Source organism: Daucus carota, chromosome 5 (genome assembly GCF_001625215.2).
Source record: "Daucus carota subsp. sativus chromosome 5, DH1 v3.0, whole genome shotgun sequence".
NCBI lineage: Eukaryota > Viridiplantae > Streptophyta > Magnoliopsida > Apiales > Apiaceae > Daucus > Daucus carota.
The window spans coordinates 32373563-32401325 of record NC_030385.2 but is presented as its reverse complement, the minus strand read 5'-3'; the positions used below and the strand labels follow the sequence as shown (position 1 = coordinate 32401325).

Below are 27763 nucleotides of genomic sequence, written 5' to 3'. Positions count from 1 at the left end.
AGTCTATCTTGTCTTCTAGGTTTGAGTAGGGGTTGGAATTGACCAGGAAATGTAATGGAAACTATAAAAGGCCTATCTAGCTTTTTCGCTCAGAGTTTATTGCTTGAAAATTATTCGTTTCTAATTATTTAAAGCTGTCTGCTAACGATCAATCTCTGCAGGTGCTCTGAAGTTAATATCATGGTTACTGAATATATATTTTTCAAGACTACACAAGCATCATTCTAAACTCCTTTGCGCTTGCCAACTTAGCAGATCCATTTATAAGACTTTTTGTGTATAAAATAATTTGGGTTAAAATTGCTATACTGAGCCAGTTCAAGAAAGGAGGGTCACATATAATGTAAGAACCCCTAATGTGGACTCAACATTTACAGCTGAGAATTTTATCCAGCAATAAATCTGTGCCTTTTGATTAAAAAATCAGTCTAAAATGATTACACTTGGTGTACTTTATAACACTACATAATACAACACTGATTAAACTCATTACATAAAAAAAAGAGCAAGGGTAATCCTAATCTAATTACCTACAAAAGAACAATAAGATTATATACAAAACTGCAGGGTTGGCATTGGGTTTTGCAAAAGAAAGTTGCAGTTTCAATTAGTTCACATAGATAGTGACTGAAGGTGAATACAATTTTACAAATAAACACCAATAAAGCTCTCTGTTATGGGGATATTATTAGGAATATATTTTTTATTTTCAGGCACCAAAATTTGATCTGGCATTACGTCAAAGATTATAGTAAATTTAGTTTGTTAATTCGAATAATGTTGTCCAAATGTGTTGTACTCAGTCTGCTGCAAAGTGTGTGTGAACCAAACTATATATTCACATGTTTCTAATATATCTTATTTGTGTGAAAAATATTGTCGAAAAATATAGAATCGGTAAGAAATTAAAGTCCTGAAACAAAGAGTTCGAGTATACAGCAGACCTGCAATTTAGAACTCACATTCAAAGATTCTGAATTGTGTAACCTGACCAGAAAAATTAGAATAAGAACTTCAAGTTCTGGGTAGAAGCTAGGCCAAAACCTACACAATGACATATCTGAAACACTATAGCTGAACAAGTTGAACCTTTCATTACAGATCTTACTAGCTTCTAGATAAAGATGATAGAGAAAAATAAAAGCACACTCAGGAAATGACGCCAATGCTTTACACCAGAGATCCTATCAATTTAAAAATTTATTGCCGAATGACTCCCCATTTGTAAGCTGTAGGGTTAGCCACTTAGCCATACAAAACCCGAACTAAAGCAAAAAAGTCAACCTTACATTATTACATTAATGATTAATTCTATTTTGGAGGATTCGTACCAAGAAAGCTAACTACACCAACCAAATCTTATCACGACCACCGTTCTATAGACCAAGATAAAATAATTAAATTCTAACACCATGTTATAACCATATCTTAGCCGAAGCCAAACTGTCACGGAGTGAAAGGGCCAAAGGTGCACAATAGAAGGTGATGTAAAACAATTAGACCACCTTCTAGTGCCGAATTCAATGATATATCTAAACGATGGGACGAGCCTAATTATTTCAAGAGCCTGATTATGTTACATGGTCGTGGCAATGCTTGTGGCGTATGTATTAAGTAGTGCAGGGTCAACATAAAAAACAACTGTACTCGATCAATAAGTTGTCCAAACTCTAGATCTAAAAGCAAGGAAATCAAATATTTCCCTCTCCATGCTCCGCAAAGATCATACACTGACCATATTATCCGGATTAAGGATAAAAGAAAAGTTGTAATAATTCTAGGCCTCAATATAATCATAACATGTAAATGAAGGTCTTGAATATACTACTCTTTCTCAAAAGTGTGCCAATGCACGAACCTACTAACAATAGAAAAACAATGCAATTAAAAAATGATCCATGAACTTACAAAAGAGCAGCTAAATCTTCCAAATGCATCTCACTGCATAAGCAAGGTAGGCAAACTTCTTAAAAAATGACTTCTCTGAATCCTGGTGTTGCATACTAACCAAATAAGTAAATAACCTATAAGAAAAGCCACACACTTAAACAGTAGGCGACCAGTTCCATAATAAACTTGTATGCCACCAAGATAGCAAAGAACAAATAATCAAACACACAGAAGTCTACATAGCAAAGAACAAATAGTAAAGAACAAATTACATAAGAAAGCAATAGTAGTACAGTACCTTTAAATACCCAAGCTGCTCTGAGTTGTGGATCCTTGTCCTGAAAATGGAATAAAGATAAGTAGATATGATATAACTTTATGCTCATTATTATACTCTTTAACCATGATTGTAATGACATTATCTTTATGCTCATTATTATACTCTTTGGCCAAATCAATAACTTTTTGATGAGATGTGTGACCCCCATGAGACATATTCATCCTCGCAACATCCGTTCCTGCCTCAGCCAACTTCCAGATCATTTTACGTGCATCCGTTGAAGGACCAATTGTGCACACAATCTTCATCTTCCGCTTAACGGGTGGCTCAAACCATATACTCACTGATGTATAACCAACCTTCTCAATTTCCAGTACACAATATCCATTTCATAGATTAAACATAGTACCGCTCTAGGGGGAACACCAAGAACTCAAAAATCCATATTTCTAAATTCAAAACTTATATCATAAGTACATTACCTACCTTAGTTACTCTACTCATCGTACTGTATATCAAGATCACTCGTCATTGAGAACTCAAAATCTATTCTAATTCATATAATAATCAAACATAAATTATCTATTACAATTAATCTATTGATATATGACTAGGTATATCCCGAGATCATAAGCTAAAATGTCCTTAACCAAAGCAACTTACATGTACAAGCACACAATATAATAAACATTACAACAAACAAGAGTCACATTATCGAGAACTTAAAATTTTCATATTAGTTCAAATAAACCACTACTGATTTTTTGAATTAGGTGCACCTGTGTACTGTTTTAACGTGTTTTAACGAGTTCTCACGCTATAGCGTTCTCGTCCGAATAAAAGCCTACACATACAAACAAATACACACACACACACTCAAAAACACATTCGTTAAAAGACCTTAGGGAGGTCTTCAACTTGAAGAGCAGCACGTCCGTACATTGCTGGAAACAGAAACACTAGAAGCAAATCAAACGCTCTTGCGGCTCTGAAGAGATCCAAAGCCAGAGTTTGCAAATGAGATGAAACCTAAAAATTTGCAATTACTTTTACAATTCCGCCAAACTGAATTCCACAAATTTGTTACAGAACACAACCATACACTTTGCCAATGAAGATAAGCACATAAGTGACCAGATATGAGTCTGTACCTTTAGGCGGGAGATACAAATTAGTCCTTGTCAAAGGAAGAAAGTGGGTGACGCGAGTGCACGGGAGGAAGAGAAGTAGCCAGATTGAGCAGTTACAACTATGGAAGATAAGAATCTGAGACGGGAATTGAAGCTAGGAGCGAAGGGTTTTACAGGAGATGGACAGGTCCGGATACAGGTTTGGAGGGGCTAATATGTCTTTTTATGATAAATAAATTTGTTGAAGTGGAAATCTGTAGGTTTGGAAGGGTATATATGTTTTTTTATGATGAATAAATTTGCTCAGGTAAAAGACCTGTTCTCGTATAATAGATATAGTAGATATTAAGTTCTGAACACATGTGATGCTATTTGATCAAAAATCATCATACTAAATTGTGAGTCTTAAACTATATTAGAGTGCAAATATAAATTATTTTAGGGGGTTAAAAATATACTGGAGTACAAGCTTAATATGTATTCAAGACTCACGTACAGACATATAAAATAAAATTTAGCAAATACACAACAGCACTCAATCACCGTGTGCAGAGAAGATTTTCTTTTAATATTCTGGATTGAGCTTGTAATGGAACTATTGGTTGGCACCGAAGTGACGTTTTAAATTTTATATTTCTTTCTCAATCGTAATACTGAACATACGTTTAATATAAGTGTGTACACGTCTGTGATCTGTTATAAGAAACGGAGAGTACGTGTACAAGTTGAGGAGCAATCAGAAGCTTCCTAAGAGCATCTCCAATGGGCTCTTTAAACAAGCTCCTAACTCTAAATTTAAAGAGCAAGTCAAGAATTAGAGTTCTAATGGGCTCTTAGAAGCTCTTTAAAAATTTAAGAGCATAATCTCTCTCCTTTATTTCAAAGAGCATCTAGTAGCTCTTAACTCAATATAATATTAATTTTCCTCCAATCTTCTCTCTCTTCTAGTTAACTTTTTCCTCTCATTTATATAAAATAAATATAAAATATGAATAAGGAGCCAAGTATAAAGAGTAGCATTGGAGTTCTCACGTTTTCCAATATATTAACTTACTAGGAGCCATATTTTATATTATTGTTTAAGAAATGATTTAGGAGCATCGTTGGAGATGCTCTGAGCGTCTTATGTTTTCTAGATTAGGAATCAAGTCGCGAGTCAAACATAAAGAATCAACGCCAAGCGTAGATTCGTACAGGTGGTTAACAACGTAAGCAGTTTAACAAAAACAGCTAACTACCTGTACTTATTCCATTATCTTCTTTTCGGCAACTGGGCCTACAGCTGTTCCCTCTCATACAACTCCCTGTTCGTTTCCAAATTCACCATAATATTAGTGTCCATATCACCATATGCAACCTCACTTACTACTGTTTAAACAGTTGCGATGAATACTATGTTATCTAATTACATAGAAGGAACTTCTGATTCTCCTGTGATGTTAGCATCGAGTAATCCTAAAAAACGTGGCGGGAGAAAGAAGTTTCGAGAAACTCGACACCCTGTATATCGCGGAGTTAGAAGTCGGAAGTTGAGAAAATGGGTAAGCGAAGTAAGAGAGCCGAAGAAGAAAACAAGAATATGGCTCGGCACATTTCCAACAGCTGAAATGGCAGCTAGAGCTCATGATGTAGCCGTTTTAGCCCTGAGGGGACGTTCAGCTTGTCTTAATTTTGCCGACTCGGCTTGGAGATTGCGGATCCCGACGTCGACTAATGCAAATGAAATTCAGAAGGCGGCGGCCGAGGCGGCGGAGGCTTTTCGATCAACGTGTCAAGATGGTGAAGTGGTAATCGAGAAAGAACAAGTGGCATTGCAAGATTACTTGGATGAGGAGGTGGCGGAATTTGGGATGCCAGGACAGTTGATTGCCGAGATGGCACAAGGGATGATGTTGCCTCCTCCCGATCAGTACTACTGTGATGGAGATGTGGAATTCTGTGCTGGCATGTCCCTATGGAATTATTAAGTAACTTTACATAATTTAGTTTTTTAGCTAATTTTCTAGTGAAGATACAGGGTTTTGTATAAACATATCTGAATTTAGTTTGGTAAACGGTGAGGTTTAGTTGTAATATGCTCTACTGTATTCGTCCAGCCTAATTACTTGTATATGTGCGGCATTTTTTTACCTCGTATGAGTGAATTGCGCATTTGTAGAGTGTTTTAAGCTTTAAAAGCAAATGCAAGAATAGCTATTAGCTAGTGTGGGAATCACCATATATAACAGTATGGAATTGTTGGTGTGTCGCGATAATTTAGAGTTCAAAACCCCTTTCTATGATGATAGCCCCTGGAACAAAGTTCGATTTATCCGCGGGAATGAGGTTTATGCAAAACTTTACTACTAGACAGTTGACCTGATCGTATTATTATGCTCATGCTTTATGAAATTGCGATTATTAACATGTTATGCTGTTAAAACTTTCCTAAATATTAATATTAATAATAATTAACTTCAAGAACAAAGGATTAAAATGTGTCTATATATACATGTTAATTTGGTATAACAAATACAAGGGCCCGATTGGTTTGCAGAAGTAGAAGTTATATCTTGCTTCTAATTTTCTTGACTCGTTTGTGTAAATAAATTGAAACATTTTTAATATGCTTGGACTAGTTTTTTTCTAAGAGCTTCTACTCTTCTTTCAAATACTTTATATACTTATTTACTTCTCACTTCTATTCAATTTTTTAATTTAAACAAGAAATCATTTCTTTTAAACTAAACTAAACGGTCCCATATTCCTAATGGTCGACTTTTTTCATTAATAAAAAAAATGAAAATGGGATATTTAGCTACGTCAACTTCCGAAAGTTTATGTCGCCCCACACCAACTCCCTCGCAGAGTGTAACTTAGGCATGTTTATTTAGCTAATTATTCTATAAAATAGTTTATAAACAACTTAATCGTGCGTTAACAAATATTATACTCCACAATACAAGAGCGCATCAATTTGATTTGATCCAGCATTTAGCTGTCAATTAAATAAAAAAGAATATTCATGCATTACACAGAAACAAAACACCTGGCAAGTGGTGACAGTAATAAAGTTGAGAGCTCAGTTTACGTAAGAGCACTGCACTGTATGTTCCCTTCTATGAAGCTGCGCGCACGTGGTCCATGCCTTCCCGTGGCTAAACCGTAGGCTTACATTCCTTGAACCGGCCTGCCCCCTCCAACCACTTGGCTAATTCCGTGTTCTGATTATGGATTAGCGGGTCCCCAGTCATAGATTAGTCATTCTGTCTCTATCATCTCTCACCTGCTTTTCTCAATTATCGCCAATCTCACATAGTATAATTAAGTAAATCTAATTATTAAATTATTTCATCCATCCCTTCCATTCTTTTATAAAAAAAAAATCATTCTTGACATGCATTTTAAATTTATATAAAATATTATTGTATAATCTATTAAAAGAATTTATATATAAATATTTAGATATTGAATATTTATTAGAAAAATTAAATAATTTATTAAATTATATTTTATAAAAAATTTAAAAAGTATGTCAAATCCAGTCTCTCAAGATAAGAGATCTAAAATGATACGGTGAGGGGGAGTATATTTTTTACAGGATATTTAGGTTCATAAGCTGCTTAATCTCCGTCAAAAAAAAAACAGAGCTGCTTAATCTCCACTGTTCAAACTGCTTAAGATTACTTGTAAGTAATAGATAGTCACGAACCTTCCTAATTGCGTAACGGAGTCCCAAGCTTAAAGTCATAGTCGGGAGTCAAATAAAAGTCAGCATCGAGAGTTGCCATAAAAGGATAAAGCATACAGGTGGATGACAACGTATGCAACCCCCCAAGTTGATCTTACTTTAAAACAAAAACAGCTAACTGCCTTGTAATAAATCCATCATGTACTTTTCACACACCGGGCCTATACGCTCTAGCTGTTCCCTTCTCATCCCATTCCGTGTTCGTCCCCGAACTCACATACACGCACGCCCCACAATATCCTTCCACATGCACAAATCCTACGTATATATATCAGTGTTTTACTTATCCATCAACTCAACAACATCAAGCAAGCAAATACAACTACAGCTTCACTCTTCTACTTCTACTCAATCAACTACTTGTGCTCATCATGGACATGACGAATGATGCAGTTTTTTCTAATTACTCGGATTCTTATAAGCTACATAATCTTTATTCACCCGATGCGGCTTCGGATTCTTCGTCTTCCACGGAGGGGAGCTCGGATTCTCCTGTAATGTTGGCATCTAGTAACCCAAAGAAACGTGATGGACGAAAGAAGTTTCGTGAAACTCGACACCCTGTGTATCGGGGAGTTCGAAGACGAAACTCCAAAAAATGGGTTTGTGAAGTTCGGGAGCCGAACAAGAAAACTAGAATATGGCTTGGCACATTTGCGACGCCTGAAATGGCAGCTAGGGCTCATGACGTGGCAGCCATAGCCCTCAAGGGCCTATCCGCGTGTCTTAATTTCGCTGACTCAGCTTGGAGGCTGCGTATCCCGACATCGACGAATGCCAAGGACATTCAGAAGGCGGCGGCTGAGGCAGCGGAGGCTTTTCGGACACCGTGTGATGATACTAGCCAAGTGGTAGCGGAGGAGAGCGGTCAAGCGATATTGCCTGAAAATGTTTATCGCATTGATGAGGAGGTGGCGGAGTTTGGGATGCCTGGACAGTTGATTGCTGAGATGGCACAAGGGATGATGTTGCCGCCACCTCATCAGTACTACTGTGAGGGAGATGATGGGGAATTCGGTGCTGGCATGTCGTTGTGGAATTACTGATAAATGTCTCGTTCTTAATTAGCGATATTAGAATTGGGAGATCGAGTATGACTCGTGAGTCTTGACTGTACATTTTAATTTAGCAGTACCAGAAAAGGTGTGATTTTTGCTATAAATTGTCAGGAGTCATGCTGCACTCAACAGAAACCGTTAGTATAATGATTTTATGATGTGTGAATGAGTGTAAGCTTGTATCCTTCAACAACAAAAAAAGTGTAAGCTTGTATGAATATTCATACCCATTTCTCATTATATTACTAACTTAGACTTTTTGGATTGAGCTAATTAAACAATATTCTCTTAATATTATTCTTCCATATTGTTATAGATAGATTATATTGTCTTAATATGATATATATCGATGATGTCACATTTGATACGAATTTATACTGATTTGATAAACTTAATTGTTCATAAGAGTTTGATTAAAATTATAAATCAGAAGAGCATATGATTGGAATATAATATTTTCATGAGATTATTTATATTTTTTATTTTAACATGTGATTTCATTTCCTAAGAATTTTCATAATTATAGAGGGTCTAATCACTTTTTATATACCGAGTGTCACTGTGGACACATGAGTAATCGGTAAAACTGAACCATTGATGAACCGTTCTCTACAATATTTGATCGTACATGTGTTATTCACTCTGTCCAGGGGTGTACTGTGTACACGATTCGGTCGGGCGGGTTGACGGAATTTATTGACCCAATCTAATTAAGTCGGGTTTTCAAAATTTCAACACAATCCAAACCGTATAATTTGTAACCCAAACCAATTTGTAGTACTTCGGTTTAGTTTGATTGGGTTAATAAATATTATAATCGTAGGTGTCGAATAGGTGTTCAACATCCAATTTTTTACACTAAAAATTATTTTAACAATCTCGTCAAAGACGTAAAATTGAATTCAGTTAAAAAGTTAAGTAGTACTCCCTCCGTCCCCCTGAGTAGTATACATTGGGGGACGGGGACGCGGCACGGACTTTAATGCTCCTGTAAAGTGTAGTTGCGTAATTTATTTTTTAAATTTTTTTTTCTGAATTAAAGTTTGGATGTTATATTTTTATTCAGAAAAAGAAAATCTCAAAAATAAGTTACGGAACTATATTTTTTAGGGGCATTGAAATGCGTGTCGAGCAGTTGAAAAGAAACGTATACGATTAAATGGGACAGAGGGAGTAATAAATAATAAACAAATATATTCATGAATTTAATCTCATATTCTCATTCATGTTTGTTTGCTACTTAGATAAATTTAAGGTCATAAATATATTTACATAACAAACAAACAATATTAATGTTTGTGTGCTCCTAGACAAATATAATAACGAATTTAATCTCATATTCTCATTCGTAAATTAATCTCATACATATTTAAATAGCAACAAAAATTACTATATTAAATTTAAGGGCACACAAATATAATAAAACTAATTGGACTAGCTAATATGTGATGGGATGGATAAATTTAATATATTCTCATATTTTTCAATCGGGTTGGGTTAGATCGGTTTATAAAATCCGAAACCCATGTTCAACCTAATTAAATCAGGTTAATACTATTTCAATCCAATTACTGATCGGGTTAAAAAAAATTCATATTGAATTGAACAAGATATGATGGGTTTGGATCGGGTTGGTTAGTTTCGCAACCCGTGAACACCCCTAACTCTGTCCATTGGGATTTAAACAAAGTGGATCAAATAGAGATACAGTTGAATGGAATTAAAATAAGAGATAATTGCGTATCGCACCCCCTAAGTATCGTTCAAAAATGATAGAGTACCGATACTTTATGAAACTCAACTCACACCCCTTATCTTTACTTCTCAAAACCGAGATGCACCCCCTGCCGTTAACTTCCGTTAACTCAGTGCACTCCGTTAAGTCAGTATATATATAATTGCAATTCGGACCCCCTAACTTACGTTCAAAAACGATATGGTATCTATATTTTTGAAAACTCGAATCGCACCACCTATTTTTATATCTCAGGAACGATACGCACCCCTTCCGTTAAATTCCGCTACCTTCGTTAAAATTCTACGAGCTCCTTTTAATTTCAGTACGATTCGACAGCTCATTTTGGGGTCGTTTGGTTGAAAGGTATCTGGAATCAGGTATGGGTTTTGTTTATTCCAAACCCATGAATGTTGTTTGGTTGCAAAATTTAAAACTTCAAACACATATCTCAAACCCCCGATGTATGAGTTTTTGATATCCAAGGGAGGAGATGTTTATAAGATGGAGGCTAGAGGGTATGGGAATCAATTTCATTTTTGATAATTTGTCGCTATTCCAGTGATTATATATTAAATTTTAATACAACAATAATCAATGATGCAAAAATATATAATAATAATATTTTTTTAAATTTTTTAATTAATATAAATTAAGAATATAATTTTTTAAAATTTTGAAATTTATTGATTCCAGAACCCAACCAAACACTTGATATCAGATATGATACCTTAAACTCATACCACCTTAACCCGATTCCTCATTTCAACTCCATACCACTCGGCGAACCAAACGACTCATGTTGCTTCTTTTTACGATACAGCAAGTACATGCTTAATACTCCTGTTTTATTTATTTAATGTTCTAATTTTCGACATGTAATTTCATATAGAGTAAACTTCAGAGTTGTGTCCAAAATTTACATCGATTTTCAAAACGTTGGCTAGAGTTCCAAATTCTCAAAAAGATGGCCAAACTTTGGCTTCTCTTTTTAAAATTGTGGCTCCCGTTAAATGCCAATAACGGGAGCTTAACGAGAGCCACATTTTTGAAAAGCGGACCAAAGTTTGGCCACTTTTCTGAGAAATTTGAACTCAGTTTTACCCTTTTGTTCATTCCAAATTCTCAGAAAAGTGGCCAAAGTTTGGTCCGCTTTTCAAAAATGTGGCTCCCGTTAATACATTTAATGGGAGCCACACTTTTAAAAATCGAAGCCAAAGTTTGGCCTTCTTTTTGAGAATTTGAAACTCCGGCCAACCTTTTAAAAATCGATGTAAACTTTGGCCACAACTTTGAAGGTTACTCTTTCATATATTTTGACTATATATAAAATTAATTATTTAATTTAATATGAGATTGTAATCGAAATCATGATTTATAATGATCTGTAATGAGCCTCAAAATACAATTAGCATCCTATTACTTTTCGAATAATATTTTTACTCAATTTTTCCTAGATTTATCTTCATTGTCATAACTCATCCCAAATATAAGAATATATACTACTCCTTCCGTCCCTTTTTAGTTATCACATTTGACTTTTGACCAGTCAAATTGACCAAGATTAGACTCAAATTAATAAATACTCTATCAATTGATAAAAAAAAACATGTCATTGAAAATAACTTTTAATCTACATTAATATGTGATTTTCAGTTTCTTAATATAGAATGACTTATATTCTTTAGTAAAAAATTAGCCAATTTGACCAACAAAAATGAATTGTGACAACTAAAAAGTGATTGATGAAATGACTTATATTCATTGGCTCCATCACACTTTAATAAATAGCATGGTATCAAAGATTGAATCCACCATTGACGTTTGAATTGTCGAAACAATACTCCAAGATTGAGTATGCAACATGCAGTTGACACGACCACAACCCTGCAGAACGAAAATGTCGTGTATAATTTTTTTAGGATTCATGATTACATTCTACCATAAAGGCACATTTTTGCGATGATGAAATGAGGGTCACAACAGCTGAAAACTGGGGATATAGGGGTCCGAATGATGTGAATCCGCCGGTACTGCTATTTCCTCGTGATTCGTGAAATTCTGGCAAGAAATGAATATTGTTTATTTTGAAAATATGTATCATTTTTAAATTAAAAAGCAATCAATCCCATTATATGATGTTCTATTTAATTAGTATATTACTTAAAATAGTTGATATATTGATTGATGGCATAAATTAAGGACAAGAGTTGGCTTTTTGGGTGGGAGATTCATTGCATATTTATTTACCGTTGCATTTGTTCTGATTTTATTCATTTGTGAAAATTTATATTGTAAGTTTAATTAAAGTAAATTCTATTTGAGATAATTGGATTAAGACCTACTACTTATGTACCTCAATGAAAACCGAAAAGTCAAGGGTTTGATTTCTTTTATATTAAATACTTATTAGAACATGAAATTGAATCAACGCCTATTTGAAATGAAATTAAGATAATGCAAGTCATTTCTGTATTCTCTAGGTTTGCCACCATTTTTGGAAGAGCTTAATAGCTAGGTGGTGTTCTAGCAAATTTAGTTTTGTTTTGCATGTAATTTTTCTTTTTCTTTTGATAATTTTTGAGTTTCAGCTCATAAATTATATTTAACTTGTGTTATCTCTTATCTGGTTGTGTTATTTTTAAATATAAGCGTTTTGTACTTAATTATTCACATATTAATCTAAGTATATATAATTGAATGTTGATTGCATTTTCTTTAATTATGTTTCAGGATTGGGAGCGCTTCACACTTAGCATTGCTTACACGTTAGATCATATTATATATAACTCTGATGACAATGAAAAGTTTGAAAGTACGATCAAGTTTCTGATTAAGAAATTGATCAGAAATGGTTCATTTATCGCCTGGTTCTTTATGCGAACCAGTCACACAAATGTCAGTGATGTCTTCACAACTGAAGGTGAAATCACAGACATTCACACTGTGGTTGTCACTGGGTGAAAGAAATGGCGGTTGAACAGATCTCTTCGGATACTGGGAGTATATAAATAGTTACGGATTAGGTGAGGGGAGGAATAGATTCGGCCGGATTACTTTTGATGCGGTCCGTAGTGTTGAAATTCCTTATCCATTTTTAATAATATGACTTATCATCTTCATGTCCCCTTCCCCATTTATGTTTTGATACTTGCAACTAGCTTGTTGATACAAACAAGTTTATATTGTTTTTTTTAATTATATTTTTTTTAATAACTTGGTATTACTTATTTGAACAAAGATTTGCTAAATTTCTGATTGTGCAAAACGTATTTGCAGTTCCCTTATTATTAATATTTAAAAATAAGGGCTAATGTTTAAACATGTGTAACGGTATTTGAAGATTCTGAAAGTCTTCTTATATACCATCACTGTTAAGTTGAAAAGAGATGTCAATCATTAGTAGTGTTCTTTCTAATACATGCTTATTATTTATTATGACCATTTTTTTATTCCAGTCTTTAACTGAAGTTCTTAAATTTTGGAAGTGTCTTGTGAGCATGTTATGTTCTTTCAAGAAGTTTGAAAAAGAAGTTTTTTGAATAATTTCTAACTTAGCCTCCAAGAGAATAGTGATATCGAAGAATCTCTGATTATTCTCGCCTAAGCTTGTAGTATTTTGATTAACGACTAGCTATAATCAATATATTACAAAATCATGACGGGTGAGGAAAAGAAAAATCGGATAACATTATCACATTATTATATCCAAGTTCATAGTGAATCCTTTATTTGAATAAATTATTGCATGGAGAAATTTTAGAGTTAAGTGCAGAAGGCAGATTACTGAATTTTCAAAAAAACAATTAAGGCTAATACTTTATATAATTACACTTTGCATCCTTTTGGTTCGTTTGACGTGTCACTTTGCATCCCTTCCGTTAATTTTGTATATTTTCATTTTGAACCAATAAGGTGTAAGGTGCAATTAAATAAAATATTGGCCTAAAGTGGATTTTCGAAAATCCAGTAAGCTACATTATGTAATTAAATTTTATTATTTAATTACATGCCAAACATATACACATCTTTTCTGTTTGCGCACTTCTAGACCAGAGACTCTTTTGAGGTGAGTTCAATTCAGGATATCACTTTTTTTTTTCCTTCCCTGAAATTAATTCTCCAATTACATTGTGTTGTTATTTTTTTTAAGTTATCACTAATCTATATTTCAAAGACTAAAATTGCAACATGTATCATTATTTAGTTTTGGTTTTTGTTTCCAATAATAATTCTATTCATACAGAGTAATTCAATTAAAATAATTAATATAATAAATATGAATATAATATAATTTTATTATTATTAAAGTTTTTAAATATGTAGAATATTTTTTTAAGTGGATTATTATTGTAAACTAGGTAGACTACATTTTTGATGGTCTTGCAAAAGTGACATCCATTGAAGAACACTTTTTTTTTCAAAATTGTTCTGAAGTTGATATTAACATGATCTTGATGATTTTAAATAAAAAAAGAAATGATTCTAAAATTCTAGAAAAAATTATATATTTGTTATATAATATCATCTTAAAGGGATATATGTAGAAATTAAGAAATTTTTAATTATTTATGTTCCTATTTTATACTCGAGCGTGAGTGTGGAATTAGGTTTGCGCCGGGTACAAATCCGTCATATTCAAGTAACATGTCAAGTATTAATTTTATATATTTTTTATTTTATTAAAATTAGAATATTAAACTTTTTAAAATCAATAATTGAGTTAGTTTACAAATTTTTAGCTTTAAAATTTATTATTCTGGTAATAATTTATATTACATTACATTAAAAATTATAATAAAAATAGATCTATTTTTAAATTTTATTAAATATATATTTATTTCAAAATTTTGTGATTCTTAGTTAAAATATTTTTATCACATCAGTTAATCTGATTTTCTTAAAAATAAATTGGTCTAATAGATCTGTTTTTAAATTTTATTAAATATATATTTATTTCAAAATTTTGTGATTCTTAGTTAAAATATTTTTATCACATCAGTTAAATCTGATTTTCTTAAAAATAAATTGGTCTAATAGATCTATTTTTAAAATATAGCCATATTTGTCAAAAATAAAATTTAAAAATATACATATAAATGATAAAAATCTCATGATTGACATTTATTCTTATTTAAATCTGCTTAACTTTTGGATCGAATAAATGAAGAGAAAAATGAGTGGAGCTCAATTACAAATTGACTTGTGTGTGCAAGGCGGTAACAAGTTACATACAGTAATTTAGCAAAAATATAAAAACAATATTACATGGACAGTAAACAAACATATATAAACTCAAAACTCTGCAACACCACCCATTGTATTGAATCTCTCCATCGTCACAGTCGACGAAGAAAATGATGTTAGCCACTTCATCTCTCCCCCTATTCTCCCCCCGCAGCACCCCCACTAAACGTTATGCTTTCTCTCAACCCCCTCTCCTTCATTCTCGCGCTAGCGGGCCCCACCTACCAATTGCACGATTCCCAAGCCACCTATCTTCTTCTCCTACAACCTTAACAGCAACAACTCCAGTTTGTCTGGCTTATGTCAGTGGCCCAGCTTCTGACCCCATCGTTCCCTCCAACGATGATCTCGATTCCTCTGACATAGTTCAACACCACCAGCTGCCGACACCCACTTCTGCTATTAGTTGGGGGCTGTTGTGGGCCCTCCTGGTCCCACATAAACTCCGGCTATTGGCTTCATTTGCTAGTCTTCTTGGTTGTTCTACTTGTACTCTCTCTATGCCTATATTTTCTGGTAACCCCTCTTTCTCTCTTGTTCATTGCTATTGTAAATGTATAGTCTCGCGCTGTTGAGAACAGTTGTTCTGCATTTTTTTACAATCGATATATAATGTATATGAAATGTTCAGCATAATTGGCTATATATAATCCAATTCACTATGTACACATTCTTTATCTTGATATTGTTTGTTTCATTTTGTTAACAGTTGTTGGATTATTTATAGTTAGTTTTGATAACTTTTTGATTGGTTTTCGAGAAATTTTTGAACCCTACATCTTTAATTGTATTATTGGTCCGGTATAATTGAGCTGAAATTGATTGTAACTAGATATAATTGGGTATTATATTTTGTGGCTATATGTAGGTAGATTTTTTGAAGTTCTGATTGGGGCAAGGCCAGAGCCTCTTTGGATACTGTTGAGTAAGGTGGGAGTTTTGTATGCTTTGGAGCCGATCTTCACTGTTATGTTTGTTGTAAATATGAACACCATATGGGAAAATGTCATGTCCAGTTTAAGAGCTCGGATATTTAGCAGCATATTGATTCGCAAGGTATATCTGTTGTATTTGGTTTTATTTATAAATGTGCTTATTAATCCTTTGTCGAGATCTAACGTGAGAACTCATTGCTGCTATCTTTTGATGAAGGTGGAGTTTTTTGACCGGTACAAGGTAACAATTAATATTTGTGAATATAGCTAAGAAGTGAATTTGCAGATGATAATGTCAGAATTTGTCAATCTGTGGTTTGTTTATTACAGGTGGGTGAACTCACTGCTTTATTGACATCTGACTTGGGATCACTGAAAAGTATTGTGAGTGATAACATTTCCAGGGATCGTGGTTTCAGGGCACTATCTGAGGCAAGCTACTCTACACTAAGTAAAAGTGAGCTTTTGTGTTGATTCATTTCTCTTTCCTTCCATGAAAAAACTTACCTTTTCAAATTCCTCATAAGTCGTAAGCATGATAGAATTTGCGCTCCCAGGTTGAATCAACCATGTTAAACTCTCCTCCCCCTCTTTCGTCGAAGTAATTCTTTCTTGTAACGTACCCATTTCGGTACTAAGGGTGGGTTGATAACCCACAGCGGAATCATATTTAACATTGTTCATGTAATGTTTAATATACTATTACAGCTGATAAACAGTAGTGGCAAGGGTTTTCAAGTTTAAAAGAGGATGAACTTACGATAGCACACAGATCACAAGTCTCTACATACAGTACTATGCATTACGATCTTAAGAGAACTTATAAAGTAATCTAATAGTGCTATGTCTTCTATATATAATTTTTCTATTTGCAGGTTACTGGAACAATATGCTTACTGTTTGTTCTTGCTCCACAACTTGCACCAATTTTGGCTGTACTTATGCTTGTCGTCTCTGTTTTAGTCGGTAATTTCTTAATAATCCTTTACTGTGCTCCCTGCCAACACTACTGTGCTTAATTTTGTGAAATGAAGCCTGTGGTTGGATTTCGTTATCGGATCTTCCTTGTGAACACCATATAGACATGAAATATAAAGTTTTATATACAACAAATTAATCATCACGGCCATCTTCAAAATTCAAATTTATTGAAAGATTAGCAAATACTTTGTTTGCTCTCTATCGATTATATAATTAGAGAAATTTCCATGGGTTCCTTTTGTGTGCTATAAAATTCATACTATAGATGGAGTAGTGTAGTTTATTCTAAACTACAACATGAAATAGTGTTTCTGTAAATAAGCTTGCAAGTTGAACATTTAATCCTTTTGCTTTATACATAAATCTTAAGACAGTAAATTTTCTATTGATCATTTACAAGTTTGGATGTTATCTGGTATCTTTCATTTTACTTTCATTTTGTCATTTGTAATCTGGATGTTGTGTGCCATCAGCATTATACAAGCGCTCAACTATGAATGTTTTCAAAGCTCATGGTGCGGCCCAAGCATACATAGCGGATTGTGTAACTGAAACATTTTCTGCTATACGCACTGTAAGATATCATGAGGAATATAATGTAGTTCTGTATGGTTCTGAGTGAAGGAAAAGTCAAGGTCATTTATTTTGCATGCAGGTAAGATCATTTGGTGGAGAGAAACGTCAAATGTCAATGTTCGGTGACCAGGTTAGACACTTCCATATGTTGAACTCATGTCATGACTATTATATGGACCATGTTCTTAGGATAACTTTTCTTTTTAATTAAGCCAGTACCTTCTTCATCATGCACTCAACATCTTTTTGTTGAAATTGACAGGTGCAATCTTATCAAAATAGTGGAATTAAGCTCGGGATTTTTAAAGCATTTAATGAATCACTGACTAGAATTGCAGTTTATCTATCGTTGATGGCTTTATATTGTCTCGGAGGAAGCAAAGTAAAAGCTGTAAGAACTTGACTTAAAGCAATGTACTCATCTTCTTGATATTATATATTAGTAAGTCTGATTATACTTCCCACACTAAAAGACTTTCCAGTAATCATCTATCTAATAAATTTTAGGATGACACCGTCAGACTATCATACGTGTGGGTATTGGCAAGCATTTATCTTTCTAACAGCAACACATTTGTTTCATGTAGGGTGAGCTCTCAGTTGGAACTGTGGCTTCCTTTATTGGATACACATTTACGCTGACTTTTGCTGTAAGTTCTTACCAGGCACTCCCTTTTTTTTTTTTTGGTTCTTGTCTTCTACACAATGTTTTGATTTCGAGTATCTTAGGTTCAAGGGCTGGTTAACACATTTGGAGATCTTCGTGGAGCTTTTGCTGCTACAGAGAGAATAAATTCTGTTTTATCGGGTGCTGAAGTTGATGAAGCCCTTGCTTATGGTTTGAGAAAAGATATTAAGAAAAAAGATGCCCTTGATAAAAGCTTTGACATGTTTTTTGTCAGTGATCCAGATGGAGATAATCGGTCTAAGAATATGAGTTACATGTCATCCCTGAAAGGAGATAGCAATGTGCAAAATCTTGCAAGATGTGGTGATATATATCTTGAAGGTATTTTTACATGACACATTTTGTACACTGCTATTAATGCACTTTATCCTGCAAATTTCATACATCTTTGACTTTCTAAACTTATAATAGCTTCTTGTTGCAGTACAAATATACTTTTTAGAGTATGAACATAAATGTTATCTTTCTTTCTGTAAAAAGTAAGAAGACATATTACTGTACATTTTTCCTTGACTAGTGACTTTGAGATTAAAACTGGTTTGCCTTAAATTTATATGTTCTTAGCTATTATCGTCCCATTATATAGATATCTAATAAACTCTACACCTATATTCAGTTCAGCATTATTTAATTTGCTTAAGGTTTGTTCTATTCATTATGCCTCTTTTCCATTAGAATAGTCATATCTTCTGGAGCTCAATAGGAGCAAGCAATAAAACTACCAATTCAATAAGTTGCTCAAATTCAGTTTCACAATTATATTTAGTCCAGTTTGAACCACCAAAGCTTATTTTTCGTGTAAAGAAAAAAGTAAAGAAACTCAGGTGGTGTTTGGTATTATTATTTGTTTTCAGAGACAACATTTTCATGTTTTTTGAAAACTCTTTTCTATTTATTTATTTCCTAATAACTGTTTTTTGAAAAGTGGAACAAACACCAAGACTTGTTTTCTGAAAACTGTTTTTGTCTTTAGTTATGAAGCCAAACAAGCACTTAGTTTTTTCTAACAGCAGGTTGGAAATATGTTTAAGCCTTACCTTATTGGTATTGAATATGTGTTTTATGAATTATAAGTTGAACTTGGGAATTAGATTCTCCACAGAGGTGGTAATCTTGATACTATGTCAAGTCTTCTGTTTCTCATACACTCAAAACCAGACAGAAGGATGGAGAAAATTGAGTTACCTCAGTCCAGTGTCATACAAAAAATTGGTAAAGGCTCAAGGTTAAATGAGCATCTGTTGACAGTAATTTAGCTTAATGGCTCACTAGAGAACTCTTTTTCTTGTTTACATATTTCGTCTAGGCTACTAAAATGCTTTTTATCTTTTTTGTCTGCAGATGTGCACTTCTCTTATCCTCTGAGGTCTGATGTGGAAATCCTAAAAGGTCTGAATCTGGTGCTAAAATGTGGAACAGTAACTGCTCTGGTTGGTCCAAGTGGTGCAGGAAAAAGTACAATAGTTCAACTATTGGCACGATTCTATGAGGTTTATTTTCAAAACCTTTGCTGGCTATTGTTATATTGTGTTATATTTTCGTGGTTTGTTACAGTTATATAACAATCTCTTGCAGCCAACAAGTGGTAGAATCACAGTAGCCGGGGAGGACCTACGGACATTTGATAAGAGTGAATGGGCTCGCGTTGTCTCCATAGTAAATCAAGTAATTTTTTGAACTTCTCTCTTTTTAAACACTTAATATGAATTGCATGATCCTTTGTCCAGTGTTGTTTAAGGATCATGCTTAGACGGCACAAGACACAGTTTTGAAGCCAAACCTGCGAAGCACCATTAATCGCACACTTTTGTCGGGAAAAAATACAGATTTCTCTGCCAGTAGAAAATTTAATCACAAATTTCAAAACAAGAATAATATTTGGCATTACTCTTAACTTGCAAACATAATAGAGCATATCCAACATATTAGAATATTGACAACGAAGCGTCAATCATTAGTGTTTAACAATTTTACAAGTTTCGGAGTAATTTAGCTCAGTCTCCTGCCCTCAAATTCCTTGCTCTTCCTCTTGATCAACTTCATCTCTTAAGAGTTGAAGAATAAGCTCCATGAGTTGCATTTGAGGTGGTTGTGAAGATAGGGTCCCCCCCTCTTCTTTTAAGGCTGTTTTTGTCTTGACTACCTATGTGCGCCTTTTAGCGTGTAAGTGTGCTTCACCAGCTGTTTTTGTCAATTTCAAAATCAAACCGACAACCGACTCACTTTTTCTAGTCACACTCCTTGCACAATTAACGTGCCTTTAACAACTTTGTCGATTCAACTACAACAGAATTCAAAGTAATGTCAATTGTCAACCATCTTAAAGTACGTCATACTACTTTTATAGTAGTTTTTAATGTTTCTAGGTTCGTGGTTTCACTATTTAGTAGGCACAATAGAGAAAAAATAATTATGCAGCTCCTTTTACTGTTATCACCTGATAAAGTATAATTTCTCTTGAGAAACTAGTAATCCTAAAGGAAATGTGTTGGGTTGTGCCAACCTTGAATCAATGTAGGTCAAGTCGACTCGTGCAGCTTCCTTTATTCAAATTGTTTGATATTATCTATTAAAATCTCCTAGGAACCGGTACTATTTTCGGTATCCGTGGGAGAAAACATCGCATATGGACTCCCAGATGATTATGTATCTAAGGATGAAGTAATAAAAGCAGCAAAAGCCGCAAATGCTCATGATTTCATAGTTTCACTTCCACAGGTATGTCATCACGAGAGTGTACTTAAAAATATATATATATTGCTAGTATTGTTCTTAATCTGCTTTATGTTTTGATTGAAAAGGGCTATGACACACTTGTTGGTGAAAGAGGTGGTCTGTTAAGTGGAGGACAGAGACAGGTAAAGCTAGCATTACACTCTGCATGCCCTTAGATATTGATGTATTCTTTCCTAACCTTTTACCCGTTGGCAGAGAGTTGCTATTGCTAGGGCTTTGCTAAAGAATTCCCCACTTCTAATACTTGATGAGGTAACATCATATATATATGTGTGTGTCAATTTGTAACAAGTTGAGTGAAAAATAGCAGTACTTTGACAGTGCCATAGAAACCTTATTATGGTTGTGCTTTATGAAGTCAAGGCTGTCAGCAACATTGTACTTCTAGTAATCAACATAATTGAATCGAAAGATAATAAAATTAATATAATAACTTATTTAGTTCTCTGTTCTGTCATTTTGGAAATTAGTAACATTGACTTGTCTCCTTGCTGTGCAGGCCACAAGTGCCTTAGACACTGTGAGTGAGCAACTGGTTCAGGGTGCTCTGAATCACCTTATGAAGGGAAGGACTACATTGGTGATTGCTCATAGGTTAAGCACAGTTCAAAATGCAGATCAAATTGCTCTTTGTTCTGATGGTACTATTGCAGAGCTTGGGACCCATTCTGAGTTGTTAGATAGGAAGGGTCAATATGCTTCTCTTGTGGGGACTCAAAGGCTTGCATTTGAGTGAAGTGATGATTATTTAAAAATCATTACTTTGTAATCGACTTGGGAGGCATCACTATGTAAGTCACACATATTAATATAGCCTCTTCCTGAAAACTGGAAAGTCGGAACTTACATACAACTTGGCAAATTTATTTTTATGCAGGTATTCTCCTATAGTGCCAAAAATCATGATTTAAAGTAGGTGACATGATGATTTTCCTGAAGATGACAGAGAAATTCCTGAAGTAACATTTATATATATGGTGTTATAAACAAATGATCCTCTTAATCATCCCACAACCTGCTAATCTGTATATAAGCACTCTTTTCCTGTATACAAGATTCATGTTTTTTATCTGCTTATACGCAAAGCATAGGCTGATTTGCGCCACATGTAGACATTTTCTGTATCTGATTAACATTAATAGTGAAAGGTCTTCTGTTAAAGCAAAATAGCTTCTGAAGCACCATGTGTAAGGTTTTTTTTTGTTTAAGCTGATTTACATTCAAGATCAAGAAACTATGTTGTTTCCTACTGATGGGGAAGATCTTTACAATTTGCAGGCCACTCATCCAATTTTTCAGGAATTATCGGAGGGTACAGTAGTTTCCTATCCTAGTTCCAGTACAAAATAAATAGTAAGGCTTTCTTTTTACCTCCTTGCTACTCAAGTACTTTAGACAAACTATTAAATGGTTGTAAAAGAGATTAAAGCATTCAAGTCGGCAAGACATTCAGTAGGAAGTCCCAGGAAAGAATCCAAAAGGAAGTCATCGATCGGCTCAACTGTGGCAACCCCTACCAATCTGCACCGTCCTTCTGTATCCATTCTTTCTCCTCTTCCCTCTTTCATTGTCCCCTTTGATTCCTCTGATGTCAACACTGTCTCCACAAGTAGTGGAGGAGCTTTATAGATGCTACCTATAGAAAACAAAAATTCCGCCTTGAACTTGAGATCCACCTGAAAAAGATTAAAAATCATATCTGTCTCAGAATTCATAGAATGTAGTACTGCAAGGATAGTTTATTGAATATATTATAGTAGACACCTGTCCAGATTTTGTGTTTATGCTTCCTTTGAACAACTGAGGGACAATATCAATTCTCAGAAATGGCGGCAAAGGCAACCCTAAGAACTTTGTCGTTGCAGTTGTCAATGGTGGAATATAGAGTGTTTTCACATCAAAATCAACCATGGTTTCAACATTTGATTCTTTAATGTTTGTTCCTTTGCCAATACCTTCACCCCCTTGCGCGTTGTATTTGAAATCAGGATAACTAGCAATACCAAGTTTGCAAGATTCAAGAGTCTTGAATTCAATAGTAAAAGCACTGGGTTCTTGCAGTTGAGTTGGAGGGACTGAGGTGATGGTGGGAATAGGATCTTGTTGATTTGACGAAAAGGCTATAGTTTTATTAATCCTAAACTTTGGTTGAAGTTGTAAAACATTCAAATATGGTGATGAGTGCTCTTTTGGTGATCTTCTGTTGTAAATTCTGCAGAGGATCTGAGGATTTAAAGAATGAATATGGCACCCCATAGTTGAGGGTGTTTGAAGCTTTTTAGATATGTTTCTGAATCGAATGGATTCACTTTTGTAAAGCACTGTATGAAGATATCTTGTGGGAGTTGTGGCTTTGTTGCAGCCATGCACGTTAGGATATGAGGCTGGGTTTTCTTCTATTGCTGAACAAACTGGACCTTATCTTTTTTCTTTTCTTTTTTAAAGCAGGTGTTTTCTCCTACTTGGGGATTGTAGCGTATATGTGCTAGATTTAAATAGGTGCGGGAAATTTTATTTTATTATTTGTTTGATATTTTGGATGTCATTTTTTTTGAATGGATAATTCTATCCTGATAAAAATTTGATTAAATCCGACAACATTTTCTCTTACAAATTTATTTTTATTAATATTGTAAACTGGTAGTATAAATAATAGATATTTTTATTATGTATCTGTAAATATTTTTCTAATATTAATATGTTATAATGTATTTTTTGATTTGTTTTGAATTATATTTTCCATATTTTATAATTACTTATTTGTATGATATTATTTATCTCATACTTCCTCTGATAGTATACATTGGGAACACGATGCGGCACTAAAAGAAATGTATAGAATTAAATGAGACAGAAGGAGTATAAATTTTATGTTGTTTGAAATTGATAACGTCAGAATTAAAAGAGGTTACATTATTAGTGTTTTTATCAAACTAAAATACAGTATATTAGAGTTAGAGTTGATCGATGATTGATATTTGTTTTCAAATAAAATACGTTATGACAAAAAAAAATAAATTGGTGTTTGTTTTTAAATAAAATGCGTTATAATCAAGAAAAAATATTGTTTATATTTATTTTTTAAAATAAAATATAAAAAATTGGGAATGATAAAAATATGTGACTGAAGCAAATTTTAGTATTACAAATTATTATTTAAAAATTCAACTACTTGATAAATAATCCATCATAACCTAAGAAAAACTGAATTATTATTCAAAAAAGCAACTACTTGAAAAATAATTGCTCTAAAAAAAAATTACTTGAAAAATAATCCATCCTAACCTAAGAAAAAAGAGTCCGTCCTATCATAAATCTCATTTAAATTTAAACTAGTCGAGAAGCCGCGCGTTGCGGCGACCTATAAAAAATATATTAATGATGCAATGTTAATTTTTATAGAATAAAATAAAGTACTGTATAAACAACCTTCACTTAAAAATTGCTTGAACGGAGCAAACAGATTATGCATGAATAATTTTTTCATGTATACAAAGTAAATCATATAAAAATTAACATCAACAAACATGTCCGATAAACAAAACAAATATTATAAAAGAATAATCAACAAACATACATTACTGATAGTTAATTTATTGATATAATCCATCAATATCATGTCAAGACTATATTCTTTTCTCGTGTTTAGATTTGTCGACTCCCACATAGCGGTCTATAACTACTTTTCCTTGCAACAATCTTTATTTTTTTTTAATACTGTATAAACATCTTTCACTTATCATTGTCGAAGAACTACACCACCAAGTTAGAAATCGAGCAAGAGAACTATCAACAGAGAGAGGTAGGGTTGTGGTATTGAAAGAGAGTAGGTTGTGTTTAGATGATCTAAAACCCTACAATCTACAGGGGTATTTATAGTTGCAGATAGACTTGTGTGCTACTCTTTCTCATAATTAAATAATCTGAAAAAAATCAAACTAAAACTTTCAAGTTACTATATTTCATAAATAATCTGAAACAAAATCAGATGTGAGACTAGATTCTAATATACCTGAAACTAAAAAAGGTAGCCCCATAATTAAATAATTTGAGACAAAATCAAATTAAAATTTACAAGCTACTATATTATAAATAATCTGAAACAAAATCAGATTTTGAAACTTGGTTCTAATTTACCTGAAACTAAAAAAGATAGTCTCATAATCAAATAATCTGAAACAAAATCAACTTAAAACTTTCAAGCTACTATATTCTATAAATAACATGAAACAAAATCAGATTCTGAAACTTACTTCTAATATACGTGAAACTAAAAAAGGTAGTTCTAATTTTTGATATTTTTCATCCAAAAATTCCAGAAAATTAGAAAAATCAGATGGAGCGCTCTGAGGAGCGCCACCTACACGTCCCTCGCTTCTCCTTTATATAACCCTCGCTTCTCCATTGATTCAAAGAGTTTACGAACAAACTCGAAACAGGAGTCCAGATCCAACCCAATTACCTAGTCCAACCCGAATAACAAATGATAGACCCATTAGGGATTCGTGTGAAATCAATTAGGTATCTCAATCCAAACCGTCCATTTTAGAATAGTCTCCTATTCAGAATCAAACACGATTGTGTTGCGATAAATTTGACATTTGTGTATATAAATACCCAACTCTGCGGAGCCTAGAGTAGTTCATTCTTTTAGGGTTTGTTATTCGTTTGCTTTGTTATTCATCCATCTCTTTGTTGATCAGCAGCAACAGCTTCTTGAAAATTAATGAATCAAGATGCACAACTGCAATTCTAGTCTCTACTTCAAAGCCCTTCAAAGAAATTTCGAAGCTTGTCGATTTCGCTTTCGTTGTGCCATCGTTTCTTTCTTTGTTGCCATCGAAGCATTCTCTGAACGACGCCGCTTTGTTCTTTAGCGCCTGTTTTGTGAGTAGCTCATCTCTCTTTTTTTTGATTCTTTGATTTGGGTGTTTGATAGATTTCGTTTTTATGGCTTGTGTGAAATCAAAATTGGATCTTGATGTTGAAGAGGATTGTGTAGTGGAGGAGTCTCCGAATAATAGGTATATACGATATGATGAGGTTTTGGGGTTTGGGAATTCTAGGGCTGTGTATAAGGGTTTTGATAAGGATGATGGGACTGAGGTTTGTTGGAATAAGTTTTGTTTGAGTGATGATGTGTTGAATTCGGGTTTTTGTCGTGAGAAATTGGCGAGTATTAGGTTGTTGAAGCATGGGAATGTGGCTAGGTATTTGGGTTCTTGGGTGGATGTTGAGAATAAGACTGTGAATATGATTACGGAGTCGTGTAGCTCGGGGAGTTTGAGGAAGTTTAGGATGAAGCATAAGGGTGTTGACATGAAGGCGATTAAGAAGTGGGCTAGGCAGATTTTGGAAGGGTTGTGTTATTTGCATTCGCGGAGTCCTCCTGTGATTCATGGTGATTTGAATTGTGATGAGTTGTTCATTAATGGGAATGGTGGGGAGGTTAAGATTGGTGGGCTTGGGTTTGCGATGATTTCACAGCAGGCTGTTGGAGGGTTTGTACCGGAGTTTGTGGCACCTGAGGTCTTTGAAGGTGCTGGTGATCAACTTGTCGACATCTATGCTTTTGGGATGTGTATGTTGGAGTTGTTTACTTGTGAGTATCCGTATAGCGAGTGCACGAATGCGGGACAGAGATATAAGAAGATTGCATCTGGTGTGAAGCCTGCTGCCCTTGAGAAAGTGAAGAATCAGCAAGCAAAGGACTTTATTGAGAAGTGCCTGGCACCTGCATCTCAGAGGTTGTCTGCCACTGAGCTTTTAAAACATCCATTCCTTTCCTATGATGATTCGAAAGAGCCTTCCAAGTGTCCCAAGTTCATCGATGCAAACTTGTTGCAGCCCAAGTCTAAAGCTCCTAGTCAGATATCTTCAGGTTGTGGAAACGTTTCCTGGGAAAGCACGTGGTCAACAAATGCCAAGGGAGATCGTGTATTGGTTACAGAGTTTTATATATCCAAAGGGAATAAGGAATGGAGATTGAGGGGAGAGAAAGCAGATGACAACTCAATTTCGTTTGTGTTACTCGTGAAGGATGCAAGACTGCACAAGAGGCTCAAATTTGAGTATACGTTTTTCCCTAAAATTGATAATGCAGAATCTGTGGCTGAGGAGTTGGTTTCATGTAACGAAGAGCTCTCGATGGAAGATATTCCCCCCACCAGAGAGTTGATGGATACATTGCTTTTTCAACTAGTTCGTGGCTGGAAATCATCAAATCGAGGAGTAAACCGTTCATCTGAGGAGAATGCTCCAGCTGAAAACGATCAGCACTTCTTGCAGTCCTGTCGGGATCTCTTGAGGAAGAGTGAAGAGGCACATGAGAATGACAAGAAGAGTTGGTTAAGTGGAAGGATGCCTGTTCCTTCAAAATCAGTTCTGTCTAGGTAAAGGAGATGGTATTTGTCACCTAGTATCTGGTTTTTTTTGTCACCAGTAGTTTGTGTTATGCTTGTGGTGTATGGATCTCCTATTGTTTCAATGCAATTCTTTTAGTTAGTTTTCTGTCAGCTTCTTATTAGTTGTTACACCTTATAGCAATCCATCTCCTTTCATCTTGTATCAGTAGAACTTTTGTTCTTTTAATGTTGAATATATTTTTGATAAATGATTCTCACTTTACTATAATTAACATCATTTTGTGTTAGCAGTAAACTTCATTAATTAAATATTGATCTGTAATATGAGAATATAAATTGTCCAGATTGGTATACAAATAACAACAGATTGGTATTACAAATAACAAAAGAATTACAGTTGTAGGATGTAAAA

At 34.1% G+C, this 27763-nt stretch overlaps 5 protein-coding genes across 5 annotated transcripts; 4 read left to right on the top strand and 1 right to left on the bottom strand.

Annotated features, from left to right (window-relative positions):
- Window positions 1-4489: 4489 nt before the first annotated feature.
- LOC108222081 (dehydration-responsive element-binding protein 1B-like) lies at window positions 4490-5429 on the top strand. Its single transcript, XM_017395970.2, has one exon. The coding sequence runs from the start codon at window positions 4686-4688 to the stop codon at window positions 5265-5267; it is 582 nt and encodes a 193-aa protein (XP_017251459.1). The 5' UTR covers window positions 4490-4685; the 3' UTR covers window positions 5268-5429.
- A 1833-nt stretch (window positions 5430-7262) lies between these two features.
- Window positions 7263-8369, top strand: LOC108220772 (dehydration-responsive element-binding protein 1A). Its single transcript, XM_017394629.2, has one exon. The coding sequence runs from the start codon at window positions 7402-7404 to the stop codon at window positions 8074-8076; it is 675 nt and encodes a 224-aa protein (XP_017250118.1). The 5' UTR covers window positions 7263-7401; the 3' UTR covers window positions 8077-8369.
- Window positions 8370-15109: 6740 nt separating this feature from the next.
- Window positions 15110-22170, top strand: LOC108223843 (ABC transporter B family member 28). Its single transcript, XM_017398282.2, has 17 exons — window positions 15110-15586; window positions 15939-16126; window positions 16223-16246; window positions 16336-16437; window positions 16881-16971; window positions 17460-17560; window positions 17642-17692; window positions 17825-17953; window positions 18150-18212; window positions 18292-18571; window positions 19592-19740; window positions 19826-19915; window positions 20834-20968; window positions 21052-21108; window positions 21182-21238; window positions 21486-21777; window positions 21864-22170. The coding sequence occupies exons 1-16, from the start codon at window positions 15181-15183 to the stop codon at window positions 21720-21722; spliced, it is 2160 nt and encodes a 719-aa protein (XP_017253771.1). The 5' UTR covers window positions 15110-15180; the 3' UTR covers window positions 21723-21777; window positions 21864-22170.
- On the bottom strand, window positions 22126-23390 carry LOC108223844 (uncharacterized). The gene is made up of 2 exons (XM_017398283.2): window positions 22751-23390; window positions 22126-22662 (listed from the first exon to the last, which is right to left on the bottom strand). Exons 1-2 carry the CDS (start codon window positions 23240-23242, stop codon window positions 22390-22392), a joined length of 765 nt encoding a protein of 254 aa, XP_017253772.1. The 5' UTR covers window positions 23243-23390; the 3' UTR covers window positions 22126-22389.
- Window positions 23391-25448: 2058 nt separating this feature from the next.
- LOC108224112 (probable serine/threonine-protein kinase WNK4) lies at window positions 25449-27496 on the top strand. The gene has a single exon (XM_017398669.2). The coding sequence runs from the start codon at window positions 25937-25939 to the stop codon at window positions 27380-27382; it is 1446 nt and encodes a 481-aa protein (XP_017254158.1). The 5' UTR covers window positions 25449-25936; the 3' UTR covers window positions 27383-27496.
- The last annotated feature ends 267 nt before the right edge of the window (window positions 27497-27763 follow it).

Bases quoted from the DNA above. Each gene is read 5' to 3' on its own strand.
- LOC108224112 (XM_017398669.2), top strand. From the start codon at position 25,937: ATGGCTTGTGTGAAATCAAAATTGGATCTTGATGTTGAAGAGGATTGT.
- LOC108223843 (XM_017398282.2), top strand. From the start codon at position 15,181: ATGATGTTAGCCACTTCATCTCTCCCCCTATTCTCCCCCCGCAGCACC. The intron at 16,972-17,459 runs GTAATTTCTTAA...GTGTGCCATCAG, and splicing joins TGTCGTCTCTGTTTTAGTCG to CATTATACAAGCGCTCAACT. The intron at 21,239-21,485 runs GTAACATCATAT...CTTGCTGTGCAG, and splicing joins CACTTCTAATACTTGATGAG to GCCACAAGTGCCTTAGACAC.
- LOC108223844 (XM_017398283.2), bottom strand. From the start codon at position 23,242: ATGGGGTGCCATATTCATTCTTTAAATCCTCAGATCCTCTGCAGAATT. The intron at 22,663-22,750 runs GTGTCTACTATA...AATCTTTTTCAG, and splicing joins TAAACACAAAATCTGGACAG to GTGGATCTCAAGTTCAAGGC.
- LOC108220772 (XM_017394629.2), top strand. From the start codon at position 7,402: ATGGACATGACGAATGATGCAGTTTTTTCTAATTACTCGGATTCTTAT.
- LOC108222081 (XM_017395970.2), top strand. From the start codon at position 4,686: ATGAATACTATGTTATCTAATTACATAGAAGGAACTTCTGATTCTCCT.